We start from the raw sequence: 15764 nt of genomic DNA on the forward strand, positions 1-15764 counted from the left end.
TCAGCTGGTAAAAAATCTGCCTGCAATGCGGGAGACCTGGGTTTGATCGCTGGGTTGGGAAGCTCCTCTGGAGAAGGGAACTGCTACCCACTGCAGTATTCTGGCCTGGAGAATTCCATGGACTATATAGTCCATGGATTCGCAGAGTTGGACACGACTGAATGACTTTCATTTTCTTTCTTTTTTCAAGGTCACAAGCTATTCAATGGGGTATTTGGCATTCCAGAATCCAGGATACTAAGCTGTTTGCAACGGGGGCTACCACATATACTCACATTCACTCATTCTTTCAACAGTCTTTTTTTCATTCAACTGACATTTATTCACTCAACACATGTTTGAAGCTGCACTGGGTGCTGAGCATCATTCTATGTTCTGGCACACAGCCATGAATGTGGCCAAGTCCCTGCTTTTATGCTCCTCTTAATAAACAAGTAAAAATAAAACGTGGAGCATATCAACTGGTGAGAAATATTATAGAGAACGTGAGGGCAGGGGAGGGGGTGCAATTTTACTCAGAGTGGCCAGGGAGGGCCCTGCCAAGAAGCTAACATCTGAGAAGAAAGTGGGTGATTTAAAGAATGAGAAGATGAGATATATGGACCCTGGGGAACAGCAACCATGGCAGAGAAGAGCCAGACGTAGACTGTTTCCGCACCATTAGTGAGACCAGCGTGGCTGGAAGCAGGGGAGACCCAGAGAGCAAGCAAGTAGTAGAACGTGAAAGGGGAGGGGACTGGAGCTTGTAAGGGGTCTGCAGGCCACCATGACAACTTGGGTTTCTATTTGAGTAAGAAGCACAGCCTTTGAAGTTTCAAAGGAGAGGAGAGGCATGGCCTGATTTTAATAAGACTGTTCCATCTTCTATGTTGACCATGGGATGCAAGGGTAAGTGGGGGGTCAAGGAGGCCAACGGGGAATTTTGCAGTAGATCGGGCAAGGGCTCACAGGGATTTGGATCAGGATGGTGGAGGGAGTGAGCCATGGCTGGATCTTGGTGTGTTTTGAAGACAGAATTGATGGAATTTGTTGATAGTGATATTGTGATTTATAGTAACAAAAATATGCAGTCTTCATCCCTGGTTTCTAGCTACAGTGCCCAAAACCCTTGGAATTTCCCAAGTGATAAGAACCATGGGGGCATCTTTTGTTATAATATTTTGTCACTAGACCTCATTTCCTAAAATTGCTTCAGAGCCAGAACAAAGAAATCAATGTTGTGCTATTCATAACAAGCCCACAATTGAGCTCATGTCAATGAGGTGACTTCTGGAAAAGAACTAAGGATGGCAGGATGGTTACCAGATGGAGCCAATCATATGACTAGAATGTGGAAACTTTCAATCCAATCCTGACCTCCAGAGAGAGGAGAGGGGCTGGAGATTGAGCTCAAACACCCATGGCCAATGACGTAAGCAACCGTGCCTGTGTAACGAAGCTTCCATAAACCCCAAAAGGACAAGCTTTGGGGAGCTTCCAGGTTGATGACCACGTATAGATTTGGGAAGAGCAGTGCATTCAGAGAGAGCACGGAAGCTCTGCCTCCTTCTCCATCCCTTGTCCTATGTGTCTTTTCCATCTATCTGGTCCCAGTTATATCCTTCCATAATAAACCAGTGATCTACCAAGGAAAATGTTCCTGTAGGTTCTGTGAGCTGCGCTAGCAATTAATAAAACCCTAAGAGGGAGATCCTTGGAAGCTCTGATTTTGGAAAGGAAATAAGGATGGGGGGATGGTTGTGGGTGGAGTCAACCATGTGATTAGAAGATTGAAACTTGCAATCCCATCCCGACCTACAGAGAGAGGAGAGGGGCTGGAGACTGAGTCATAGCTGACAACCATGACTCGCTATTAGCATCTGGTGTTGGAAGAGGGGAGGGGAAGTCTTGCAAGTCTAAACCCTTAACCTGAAAGGCAAGGCAGGGGGTCTCTGGAACCTCCAGTCCAGAGCCAGATGGTCAGAAGCTCAGGGGACAACCTGGGCCTGGGACTGGTGTCTGAACTGGGAGAGGGGCAGTCTGGTGGCACTGAGCCCTCGATATTATAATCTGATACCTTCCCTGGGAAGATAGGGTCAGAATGGAGTTGAATTATAGAACAGACAGCTGGTATCTGGAGGATGTCTTGATGATGTAGGGAATACCCCCACCCTGGCCACAGACACTGGGAACTGGTATTCAGAACCTAAGATATGGATGAGTTGGATAGAAGTGGAGAGAGGAAGAGGAGCCATGGATGCCTCCCAGGGCTTGGGTCTGAGCTCTTGCACTGGACAGAATGGTGCATTTTGTGCTATGCAGGGGATGTTAAAATCACATTCAGGTCTGACTTGAAACATTTGCAAATTGGGCTGCACACCTTCTAAGCGAGTTTATCATATTAATGAATTCCTTCCCAAAATAACCCCCAGCATGACAATGTCCCAATGAGGAGAGAAACCTTATTTGCAGATAATTCACAATGCTGACTCACTAGGGTTCAGAGACGGGGATTTTAATTATTGTGTTTCCACATTTTTCCCAGGGATGAACAGGCAACAGAACAAGAGGGGCCAGCACCATGCTGTTTCTGAGAGCAGAACCCCAGTGGCCCCTGGGACCCCCAACTGCGTACACCTGGCTCAGTACTTTGAGCTTCTCCAGTGATGTAGAATCTTCCCAGAGCAGCCCAAATCATCAGCTCTTGACAGAAAGGGGTAATAAAGAGTTTGGAGGCCATGTCCTTGAGAAATGGTCAAAGGGACTGGGGACATTCAGCCCAGATAAGAGAGGGTTCAGGGGAAGTGTGAGAGCTGCCTTCCACTATTTTACCTTGATGCACAGGACTACGATCAGGAGATACAGGGAGTATGATTTCAGTTTGGATTTGGAAAGTACTTTTCATTAAGCACTAGTGAAATGGGGGAAATTCTGGAGATCCTAGCTCCTACCACTTACCCTTCCAACAATTCTTTAGCTGACCAAGCCTATGAGCCAAGATGGGATCTAGCTTCTACCATGTCTATCTATTCCTGCTTATCCAGCTTGAATTCCAAGGTCCATCATTTTAAACATTCATACACCTTCCACTCCTTGATCCACTCACTCTTCTCCTTCATTCTGTGTTTCTGAGATAACTCCAACCCTAGTTAGATCTCAGTCTATCTTGCACATGTATACAAAGTTCATCTTGGCTGGGAAAAAAAATACATTGAATCATGTTGCCTGGTCTCACTTGAAATTCATGACCACCCATCTCAAGTGGTCTTTAAGCCCCCTACCAACCATTCTAGAGTTTCCTGTGTTGCTCAGTCTCCTGGTCTCCTAGAGGACTATTTCAAGCATCTTCTCTCTCTTTTCATCCCCTTGTCCTGTTCCTCAGCTGGTGACCTTGCTTTCTAGTTCACCAAGAAAGCAGAATCAATCCAAAAAGATGGTCCACATGTTCCTTCCATGTGATTTATCCTACCAGCACCTGTGCCCATAAGCTTTGCCTTCCCTCCTGTTTCTATGGATGAACAGTCTCCACTCTTACCTGAAACTGATCCCTCCAATGACCTACTAGTTCCCCACCCGCTCTGACCTGCTCAAGGTTATAACTTCAGCAAGTTCCACCCCTTGCTCCTGACTATCCCTTTTCCCCTCCTTGCTGGAACATCTCATCAATGCGCTGCTGCAGCTCCCATCTCAAAACAAAACACAAAAATGCTCCTGATTCTACTTCTTCCTCCATCCACCACACCATTGTCTCTGCTCCCCTTAATGGTAAAACTCCTCAAAAGGATCCTTCAATAGAAAAATAAATTAATTTTAAAAAGCGGTCTGCACTCATTGTCTCCAGTTCTTCTTGTTTATTTCTCTCTTAAACCCACTCCCATGATCGTCTGCTCCTTTGTGCCCTTGACATAGCTCTTGCCAAGACAACCAGCCACCTCTGTGTTGCTTAATTCACCACCCAGAGCTCAGGCTGGTCTTCATTCCTTGGCCGTGTTGGACCTTGTTGATCACCATCTCCCTTCCCTCATGTTGTAGATCTCATTCAATGGTAAGACTGCTCCTACCTTGTTGGGTGAGCCTTAACATCTTCCCAGCCCTCTGAACACTGGCGGGCTCCAGGCTCAGCTCTTGAACCTATTCCTTTGGTTTCTACCTTGTTATTGTTCTTCAGTGGCTCAGCTGTGTCCCAGTCTTTGCGACCCCATGGACTGCAGCACACCACGCTTCCCTGTGCTTCACTGCCTCCTGGAGTTGGCTCAAACTCATGCCCATTGAGTCCATGATGCTATCTCATCATCTCATCCTCTGCCACCTGCTTCTCCTTTCGCCCTCAATCTTTCCCAGTGTCGGGGTCTTTTCCAATGAGTCAGCTCTTCTCATCAGGTAGCCAAAGTACTGAGCTTCAGCTTCAGCATCAGTCCTTCCATAGAATATTCAGGATTGACTGGTTTGATCTCCTTGCTGTCCAAACGACACTTAAGAGTCTTCTCCAACACCACAGTTCAAAAGCTTCCATTTTTCGGTGCTCAGCCTTCTTTTTGGTCCAGCTCTCACATCCATCCTGGAGAAGGAAATGGCAAGCCACTCCAGGACTATTGCCTGGAAAATCCCATGGACGGAGGAGCCTGGTAGGCTACAGTCCATGGGGTTGCAAAGAGTCGGACACGACTGAGCGAATTCACTTTCACTTTCTCACATCCATGCATGACTACTGTCTAGCTTTGACTAGAGAGACCTTTGTCGGCAAAGTGATGTCTCTGCTTTGTAATATACTGTCTAGGTTTGTCATAGTTTTTCTTCCAAGGAGCAAGCATCTTTTAGTTTCAGGACTGCAGTCACCGTCCACAGTGATTTTGAAGCCCAAGAAAATGAAGTCGGTCACAGCTTCCATTGTCTTCCCCATCTATTTGCTGTGAAGTGATGGGACTGGATGCCATGATCTTACGTACCTCCCATGTAATCTTGTCTTATCTCCTGGCTTAAGTGTCACCTTTGTACTGATGACATCTAGATTTACATCTGAGTTCTGGGCACTTTGGAATGCTAGACTCACAAATCTAATCATGCACTTGACATCTCCACTGGAAGGGCTAACAGACAGTTCAAACATAGTACACCTAAAACTGAGTTTCCAGTATTGTTTCTTCCTTTCCCCTGCAAATCCTGTTTTTCTCAAGGGTTTCCCTACCTCAAAAAGCAACTGCTCAGTCTTCTGTAATACCCTAAAACAGGAAAAGAACTTGAAAAAGAATAGATACATGTTTATGTATAACCTAATCACTTTGTTCTACACCTGAAACTAACACAACATTGTTAATCAGCTATTCTCCAATATAAAATTAATTTTTAAAAAACGCAATACAATCCTTGCTCCTTGTGATTGTTCAAGACAAAAATGTTAGCATTATTTTTTATTTCTCTCTTGCTTCCCATATAGTCCATGAGCAGGGCTTGTTTTCTCTACTCCCAAACTATTTCCAGAATGCAAACAATTCTTGCTGTTTCTCACTGTGTCTCATGACAAACCCAGTACAAAACGAATCACTTCACCTGGCTTATGGCAGGATGTTCCTAACCAGCCTCCCTGAATCCACCGATAAGAGAAAGCCTTTCAAAATGTGAGTCAGATCACAAAATACTCCAGTAATTTCCCATCTTACTCTGAGTCAAAGCCGGAGTCCCAGCCTTTCCCTACAGTGTCTTCCGCTTTGAACCCAGTGACCCCTCCTGCTTCATTTTCTCCTCCGGGACTCAGCTCCAGCCATACTGACCTCCTGTCTTATCTTCAAAGGAACCAAGCCCGTTCTTCCCCCAGGACCTTTGCACTTTCTGTTCCCTCTGCCTGAAGAGCTGTTACCCCAGGGACTTTGCCAGTTCTGTGCACCACCAAGTGCTTGGCACATAGCAAGCTCTCCATAAATATTTGTCGAGCAAAATAAATGTATGGGCGAATAAACAGCATGCAAGCAAGAGAAGGATGGTCATTTGGGGGAGTTATGGTGGACAAAGTTCTAGCATTGAGCACCTTCCCTCCATCCTTTCATATGCCCAACAAATGTTTATGGCTTGCCTGCCATGTTGGAGCTCCTGTGCCATATGCCAAGGCTCCTATACAGACACGGATCTTACACTGAGGAGCTCGCCTTTCAGGGGAGACAGAAATGTAACTAAATCACTGTAACCCCAAATGCCAAGTGATGTAACAGAGGGAAACAGAAAGTCCTATGTGAGCTCAGAGGAGGCCAGCATTGTTTCTGACAGATGTGTGGTGGGCAGTGGGCGGAGCTAGAATAAAGGTTTGTTACTACTTTTAACTGTCACTTCCCAGTTCATGCACGTTTAATACCGAGTGGACTACGTCCTTAAAACCGACTGATGATGAGTAAACCATGTGTACAGGAGAAGCCCCATGCTTTGGGTTTGCTGACTCCTTCTGTTTGAGACTTTGGCCTCTAGGGGGTACCAGTCACAGCCCTCAGCTTTGACAACCTACAGTATCTCTGCACATTGTCAGATGTCCCTAATGGGGTAGAATTGCCTCCTTTGGAAGAGTCTTGACAGTTTGCAAGCTTTCTCAGGGAAATGAGATTCATGCCTGGGGTCTGTATGAGGACTGTTGGAAGAACTTTGTGGCAGGGATGTTCAGTAGGAACCATATCTGTCTAAGGGGCTTAGGCCACTTTGCCCCTGCCGCGGGCAGAGGCCACCTGTTCATGAAGCCAACAGCAAGCAAGAGCTGAGAGGAGAGAACACAGATGCATTTTCTTATGACATCATAGGAGCTACTGGATTCAACTGAATTATATTTCAGCCACGTGAGACAACTAATTCCTTCTAAGGCATAAGCCAGTCTGATATGGGTTCCTGCCATTTAAAAAGTGACTGGGGGAGTTCTGAGTGACAGAGAGTTTCTGTGACTCTTATCTCAGTCACCCTTCAGAGCTGCCCTCTCAGGTGGGTTGGAAGTGAAGGGGACACTGGTGGCCTCTCCTCGTCCTCTATCTCCTGTTCACGGCACTTCCCACAGTCAGAACAGCTTGCACACTGAATTGTGCTGGGTCCGCCTCCTCTGTGGCCCAGAGCACCAGCCCCAGGCTGCGGGCATCGTCTCTCTTTGTGTTGCTAAGTGTAGACACAGTGCCTGGCTCCCCAGAGGTGCTCCAAAGCGAGTGCCGAATGGATGGACCCTGGCTTTGCTGGTGAATCTGACTGAGGATCTGATTCCAAAGCCTGAGGGAGTTTCCCTATGGCTTCCCACAGGTTTTCTCAGTTCTGCTGCAGACAGAACTAGATCCAGTGATGTGTGAAGGAGGCCAGTCTGAGGGCAACTGAAGGAATCTGTTCACCATCGGCTCTGCCAGGCCCCTCAGGAAGAGCTGAGGGTGAAGGGGATGGGATGGCAATGATGAGAGGGAACATAAGCTGGGTCCTGGGGCAGCCTTGCCGTATAAGTGCCCACAGGCAGATATAAGGTAAGTATGTGTCACCAGCAATAGAGTCTGGGACTGGAGGTGATTCCATTCACAGGAATAGGCTTAGCAACAGCACCTTGGAGATCCTGGAAAGGGGTGCCGATTTGGAGGTCAGCTGGTCACTTACTCCTTGTCAAACAGTCAAGGATGTCCCCAAACCACTGCCAGCAGGACACTATAATCTCCTTGGCAAGTGGAAAGATCATGTGCCACGGCCGACATGTATTGGGTCCAACCTGAACTCAGGCACCATGTGAGCTGGCTGAGCTTGGCCAGATGCTCTGACCTCGCTTATTCCCATTCTCCATGGATAGAATCCGCAGAGTAGAGAAAATTAAATAAGACAGTGGGTGTGAGTGCCTGGAGCACAGAGGAGCCTCGGAAAGCCCTGACTCCATCCCACAATTAGTGTACCTCCTGTGTGATAAGTTCCCATAGCTACTGCCCTGGAGGCCGCCTGGGTGACATGGAGAATGTTGGCACCCTCTCTACCTCACTGGGGTACCACAGACCTTTTTGAGCATCACATGGATTTTTTTTCAGAATGGCTGCCTGCTCCAGCCTTTGGAAAGTCTGCTCTGAACATCACCAACCCTAATTTGAGGATGTGAGGCCAGGTATAAAGTAGTGGGTAGCACCATTCTTAACAGTGTTTCTGTAGCCCCAAAACCCAGAGGGATTTCCCGGGGTCTGACCCATCTCTTCACCAATTCAATGCAATATGGAGATTTGTGGACCCCCTACTGTGTTTCCCCATGGAAACTTCTCCTGTGGGCTTCCCTTGTGGCTCAGCTGGTAAAGAATCTGTCTGCAATGTGGGAGACCTGGGCTCGATCCCTGGGTTGGGAAGATCCCCTGGAGAAGGGAAAGGGCACCCACTCCAGTATTGTGGCCTGGAGAATTCCATCTGGCTCTTTTGGTGCTTCCCTGGTGGCTCAGACGGCAAGGCATCTGCCTGCAATTCGGGAGACCTGGGTTTGATCCCTGGGTGAGGAAGATCCCCTGGAGAAGGGAAAGGCTACCCACTCCAGTACTCTTGTCTGGAAAGTTCCATGGACAGAGGAGCCTGGAGGGCTGCAGTCCATGGAGTCACAGAGAGTCAGACACGACTGAGTGACTTCACTTTCTTTCTTTCACTTTACTATGTTTGGGTGACCCCCTACTATGTCAAGGTGATAATGAGAAAATAATATGGTGGATAATAATAGCTTCTCTTCATTGAGCTAATGGGCCATTAATTTTCTCCCCCATTAATTTTCTCTAGCCCTTACAGCATCACCTGCAGGGTAGGAACTCTTGTCTCTATTCCACAGATGAGAGACCTGAGGTTCAAATGTTAACACAGCCAGGAAGTAGAAGACTCATGATTCAAGTTCACATGTGAATGCTCTAAAGACTCTACTCTCTCCACTAAACACCTCAGCACCCCCCAGGAAGTTGCTATGAGCAAGGACACAGAGCAAATGTTTGGGGGAATTTGTGGATAACGCACTCTTACACGAGAGAAGGCTTCATGTAGAAAATAAAAGACAAATGAAACACAGGGGTAAAGTGGATCTGATTGGAGAGGTTGATGTTGGGGAATTTTAACATGAAATTAATATTCACGGCAGCTGTGTTTGTAACTGGGAGAGTTTGACATGGCCCAAATGTCTCTCAGTCAGGAGCCAGTTAAAGAAATTATCATCCAGTCATACAATGGAAGACTGTTGAAGCAACTGATTTTTTAAAAGCAGCTCTATAGATATCTCTATGGAACAGTCTTTAAAACACTGTGCTGACTCTTGTCCAATTGCTCCCACACCGAGGTCCCTCTCCCCTCTTCCTTCGCTGCTCTGAGCCCTGAAGCTTGTCCTCCTGAGCTGCACCAATGAGACGCCTGGGTTTTCAGGCTTCCGCTTGGGTTTGACCAATGAGAGGCGCCTATGGCAGACTGGAGGGCCGGCAGAAAGGAAAGACAGAGTATTTCTTCCCAGCTCCTCCCTGTTTGGACAGTAAGGTCCTGACAAAGCCTGATGCCTCCACAGCCTCAGCGCCAGCCTGTCAACCCCTCACCCGTGGATTCACTTTTCCTTGGCTCATGGTACCCTATTTCTGCTCCTTGTCCTTCTGGCGTTATAATCTCTCCAGTTGGACTGAGTGGAATTCTGTTGCCTGCTGCAATCCTGACTCTAATACAGACATAGTATGGCCGTTACAGAGGGGCCCCCACTGACCTCCCAAGAAATTTTCCGATCACCTTCACCAGGAACGTCCCCAGGAGTCCACCGATGGCGAATATGGACACGGTCACAGACCAGAGCAGGGTCAGAGTGTCCGAGTCTATGGGATGTCCATGCCTTCTCTCCCACGACTCGTTGTAAAAGGCCTTGATGTACTGAAAACAAACAACAAACCATGTTATTCCTCCCAGCTGCTCGAAGCTCATCTGTATATAAACAAAATGACTTTTATGGAACACTGGTTTTATACCAGGCATTTCGCTAAGCTCTGTTTGAGCTCTGTTTCACTGAATCCTTCTAGCAAACCTTGTGGACAGACCTTATTTTTAAATCCTTTTGCAGGTAGGGAAACGGAGGCTCAGAGAGACAAACTGACTTGTTCAGCTGAGTGGTAAACCTGGGAGTCAAATTCAGATCTGACTCTGAACCAAGGAGAACCACACAACAGAATCACCTTGAAAATGTGTTTAAAATGTTCATACCTAAATAAGGGAAAATATTTGCCACCTTGGGGTGGGTAAAGATTCAAGACTCACACAGAAAAAAAACCACAAAAGAAAAACAAAATGTTCATTTGGATTTCATCAGACATAGAGTGTTCTGCTCTTCAGAAGGCATCATGAAAATTGGAAAGATAAGTCACCGAGTGAGCTAACATATTTGCAACCCATGTAGCTACAAAGGATTTGTAGTCACAACATGAAAAGAGTTCTAACAAATCAATAAGAAGACAACACAAGTAGAAATGAGTCAAAGATTTGAACAGACTCCAAACCAAATTCAACTGACCAGGAAGCTAATGACATAATGTTCCACATGTTTTTTAACACAGAAATATAAGTTAAACTCACAATGAGGGCTTCTCTGATGGCTCAGTGGTAAAGAATCCACCTGCCAATGCAAGAGACATAGTTCGATCCCTGGTCCAGGAGGATGTCACATGCCATGGAGCAACTAAGCCTATGCGCCACAACTATTGAGCCTGTAGAGCCCACATGGCACAGCCTGTGTGCCCTAGAGCCTGTGCTGGGCAACAAGAGAAGCCTCTGCAGTGAGACCCCAGCCCATCACGATGGAGAGTAGCCCTAGCTCACCGCAACCCAAAGAAAAGCCTGCGGGATAACAAAGACTCAGCACAGCCAAAAATAAAATTTAAAAATTATTTAAACAAACCACAATAAGAAGCCCACTTCCTGCTCACTAGACCCTCCCCCACCCCAACACACACACGCACGGCTGTCGATTCTGATTCAGTGGGTTTGGGATGGGACTGAGTGATTCTGACATGCACCAAAGACTGAGGTCATGAACTGTGCTCCCCACGAGAGTTCCATCTCCAAGAAGCTCATAGTTCCCCATAGGTACCCCGTAAAGGCCCAGAGACCTCTCCAGTAACAGCCAGTGTTATAGCATGGCAGAAAAAGCACAGGGTCTGGTCACACAGACCTGGGCTTGAATCCCAGCACAATGATTTGCTAATGATTTAAACCAGCTGAACCTGGGTTTCTTCATCTGCAAGATGGGAGTGATAGCACTGATGTCTCGGGCTGTCCTGAAATCACCCAAGAACTTGGAGCAGCACCCAGTACCTGTATGGAGATCACCCAATCCCCAGGGAGATTAAAGATGAATAGGTCTGGTAAGGGTTCGGTAGTGACTAGCAGTGTGTACTCTGGTACACTGATGGTGGGAATTTAATTTGTACAGTCACCTTGGAAAACAGTTTAGCTTTACCTAGTCAAGTTGAAGATCCTAACCTAGAACCCAGCAAACCCATTTCTAGAAAATTCCCCTTACTTACCAAAGAGGACATTGGAAGTGGGGAGAGATAAATTAGGAATTTGGAATTAACACATACATAAGTAAGTAAGTAAGTGAAGTCGCTCAGTCGTGTCCGACTCTTTGCGACCCCATGGACTGTAGCCCATCAGGCTTCTCGGATGTCCATGGGATTCTCCAGGCAAGAATACTGGAATGGGTTGCCATGACCTCCTCCAGGGGATCTTCCAGACCCAGGGATCGAACCCACTTCTCTTATGTCTCCTGCACTGGCAGGCAGGTTCTTTACCACTAGCGCCACCTTACCATACATAAAACAGATAAACAACGAGAACCTGCTGTAGAGCACATGGAACTATTTTCAATATCTTGTAATAACCTATAATGGAAAAGAATCTGAAAAAGAGTATATATCTTCTCCCTGCAGAGATTCTGAGCCTGGCTCGCCAGCCCTCCCACCCATCTTGGGAGCTGCTCACTATTTTTTCAACACCTTCTTTTTTAGCTTCAATCAGACAAACTTGCTGTTGTGTCCAACTCTTGAAACTCTACCAAAACACATAAATAATTCCATTTCATACTCACGAGAACCCTGCCGGTTGACACCTCTGTTTACAGAGGAGGGAGCCAAGAGTAAGGTGTTTACCCACATGGCTAGTAAGTGGTGGAGAAGGAGTTTTGCGAAGTCTGCCTGGCTTCAGAGCCTGAGTACAACCATCCACCAGTGACTCTGCAAGTCATGATGAAGATATGAGAGTGAAGCAGCTAAATCCAACAGGACATGTATTTATTTTTAAAGCATCATCACACCTTTTTTGTTAAATATCAGACACCTTTATTATTGTTTCTTTTTGGCTCTGCTGGGTCTTCGTTGCTGCGTGGGCTTTGCTCTAGCTCTGGCGAACGGGGGCTACTCTCTAGTTACGGTGCCCGAGTTTCTCATTGCCGTGGTTCTGTTGTTGGGCAACCTGGGCACATGGGCTCAGTAGTTGTGGCTCACAGGCTTAGTTGCTCAGTGGCATGTGGGATCTTCCCAGATTAGGGATTGAACCCATGTCTCCTGCATTGGCAGGTGGATTCTTTACCACTGAGCCACCAGGGAAGCCCAGGATATTTACAGGTTTAAAGATCAGTACTGATTAGGTCCTTATTAAGTTGCCTTGTCAGGCCCCAAAGAGCGTAAGGAGGACACCCCTCAGGAAGCCAAGTATAGGGCTAGAAACAGCACGGTTAGCGCTAAGCCAGAGGGATGGAGTGACTGCAGGAAGGCAGCTGGGCTTCCCTCATAGCTCAGTTGGTAAAGAATCTGCCTGCAATGCAGGAGACCCCGGTTCAATTCTTCAGTTGGGAAGATCCCCTGGAGAAGGGATAGACTACCCACTCCAGTATTCTTGGGCTTTCCATATGGTTCAGCTGGTAAAGAATCTGCCTGCAATGTGGCAGACCTGGGTTCAATCCCTGGGTTGGGAAGATCCCCTGGAGAAGGGAAAGGCTACCCATTCCAGTATTCTGGCCTATACTGTATAGTCCATGGGGTCACAAAGAGCCACACATGACTGAGTGACTTCCCTTTCACTTTCACAGGATGCCCCCAGGACTACCGACGGGGTCCCAGACCCTCCAGAGAAGCTGGAGTGAGTGCTCAGGACTTCCCAGGCCTCTGGCCCAATAATCAGGAGACCTTCCAGCATTGAAGGTCATTCTTGGATGTGACTTGGTCCCTACCGCAGTCCTGCACAGATTCCAGCAGCTGCACTGGGAAGAGTCTTGCTGATGCCTGCTCTCAACAGCCTTGTCTTCCCACGTCTACAGCAATGACCAGCGTCCTGAGTATGCGCAGAAACTAAAACGATGCTGTTTGGGAGGAAATGTTCTCTTTTCCTTTCCAAGCTCTCAGGAGCCTGGTGCTGGAAGAGGCAGCTTTCTCATCTCTCACTGCTAGGTGCTGCTTTGGGAGTCTCTGCAGACACTTATTTCAATTTGGGGAAACTGGAGAACGGATGCATCTGCAGAGGGCTTGAGAAGCCTGACAGAGTTGCCCCCTGTGGAAATGTGTCTCTGACGGTCCCTGAAAGCTGGTTTAAAAGCGACGCCTTTAGCAATTAAACGCTTGTCTTTGGGTGTGAATTCAGCCAAAACCAAGATGAAAGGCCGCCCCAAAGCACATGTGAGAGCAGAAGCCAGGTGATGAGGCTTGTTGAGCTAATTCACTGCATGACTCATTCAAGATTCATGGAGTATGTTGGCAGGGACTGGTAGTGCCCAGTACAGAGCAGGTGCTGAGATGAGTGTGTGTGTGTCTTAAATTGAGTTTCTGCTATGGGCTGGGCATCATACAATAATAAAAATAGGGAACCCGTACATCACATTCTCCACGTGCCATGCACTAGTCTAAAAACTGGAAACACATAACCCGTCCCCTCGGCAACCCTCTGAGACTGGTCCTGTGTTCTGAACCTGAGGTACAGCCACGGGACTCTCCTAAGGTCCCATTATGGTCAGGACTCAAATCTAGGCAGCGGAACTCCAGAGCCCACCTCCTAACCACGACTCTATCCCTGTTATTAGTCTGGAAAACACAAAGATGATCCCATCAATACCCCCAGGTACACGTGGAAAGACTGAACTGGGGGAGAGGTGCGGATGTGGCATCAACACTGGCTGACTGCTAAGTGTGTTTCAGTCCGTATACCTCCCCCTTGGCTCACCTGGAGCCATTCTGTGACGTTTCATCAGAGCCGAGAACTTTGGGGTGAGGCATGCATCTGAAAGCTGCTCTGAATCTGCTGGGACTGCAGAGCCTGCCCGAGCTCACAGCATCTACCCTCTTCCTATTCCTGCCTACACTGCCATGTCACATGCCTCAGTCCCTTGAATGTGGGGGTGTGTGGTGAGGGGGGGAGGGGTTGATAAGACCATTTGTCACCAAAGATGTGAGATGTTAAGAGTTCCTGGACCTTCTCCTCACTCACTTCCTTTTCCTGCAGGCTGGACAGTCACAGAGGACCCCCTACAGAGGCCTCTGAACATCTCAGAGATGGGGGAGCCACTCAGTAGAAGGAACCTGGGCCCCAGGGTGTCTGCATGGAGCAGAGCACCCCTGCTCACCTTCTTGGGTGGCAACAGGGCTGGGAAATTAACTGTCATTGTGTTCAGCCACCAAGATTAAGGGGTTGTGTGTCACTGCAGCTGGTTTACCTGAGTGCAATCAACCTGACCCCCAAGCCCAGGCCTTGACAATGACCATGATATGAGGCTTTAAGAAAGAGGGTGTTCAGTTCAGTTCAGTTGCTCAGTCCTGTCCGACTCTTTGTGACCCTATGGACTGCCACACGCCAGGCCTCCCTGTCCATCACCAACTCCCAGAGTTTTCTCAAACTCATGTCTATCAAGTCGGTGATGCCATCCAGCCATCTCATCCTCTGTCGTCCCCTTCTCCTCCTGCCCTCAATCCCTCCCAGCATCAGGGTCTTTTCTTTTCCAGTGAGTCAACTCTTCGCATGAGGTGGCCGAAGTATTGGAGTTTCAGCTTTAGCATCAGTCCTTCCAATGAAATCCCAGGACTGATCTCCTGTAGGATGGACTGATTGGATCTCCTTGAAGTCCAAGGGACTCTCAAGAGTCTTCAACACCAAAGTTCAAAAGCATCAATTCTTTGGCACTCAGCTTTCTTTATATAGTCCAACTCTCACATCCATACATGACCACTGGAAAAACTATAGCTTTGACTAGACGGACTTCTGTTGGCAAAGTAATGTCTGTGCTTTTTAAAATGCTGTCTAGGTTGATCATAGCTTTTCTTCCAAAGGAGCAAGCATCTTTTAATTTTATGGCTGCAGTCACCATCTGCAGTGATTTTGGAGCCGAAGAAAATAAAGTCTGACACTGTTTCTGTTGTTTCCCCATGTATTTGCCATGATGTAATGGGCCTGCATGCCATGATCTTGGTTTTCTGAATGCTGAATTGTAAGCCAGCTTTTTCACTCTCCTCTTTCACTTTCCTCAAGAGGCTCTTTAGTTCTTCATTTTCTGCCATAAAGGTGGTGTCATCTGCATATCTGAGGTGATTGATATTTCTCCCAGCAATCTTGATTCCAGCTTGTGCTTCATCCAGCCCAGAATTTCACATGATGTACTCTGCACAAAAGTTAAATAAGCAGGGGTGACAATATACAGCCTTGACCTACTCCTTCCCCTATTTTGAACCAGTCTGTTGCTCAATGTCCAGTTCTAACTGTTGCTTCTTGACCTGCACACAGATGTCTCAGGAGGCAGGTCAGATGATCTGGTATTCCCATCTCTTTCAGAATTTTCT

The 15764-nt window shown here is 47.3% G+C and overlaps 1 protein-coding gene across 1 annotated transcript in view; it reads right to left on the reverse strand.

Annotated features, from left to right (window-relative positions):
- SLC2A9 (solute carrier family 2 member 9) overlaps positions 1 to 15764 on the reverse strand; it is a 215093-nt gene that overhangs the window by 179434 nt on the left and 19895 nt on the right. The window contains exon 3 of the mRNA XM_052642178.1: positions 9665 to 9825. Coding sequence (XP_052498138.1) covers positions 9665 to 9825 — 161 coding nt within the window. The remainder of the gene's footprint in view (positions 1 to 9664; positions 9826 to 15764) is intronic.

The sequence above is a fragment of the Budorcas taxicolor genome, chromosome 6 (assembly GCF_023091745.1).
Source record: "Budorcas taxicolor isolate Tak-1 chromosome 6, Takin1.1, whole genome shotgun sequence".
Taxonomy (NCBI): domain Eukaryota; kingdom Metazoa; phylum Chordata; class Mammalia; order Artiodactyla; family Bovidae; genus Budorcas; species Budorcas taxicolor.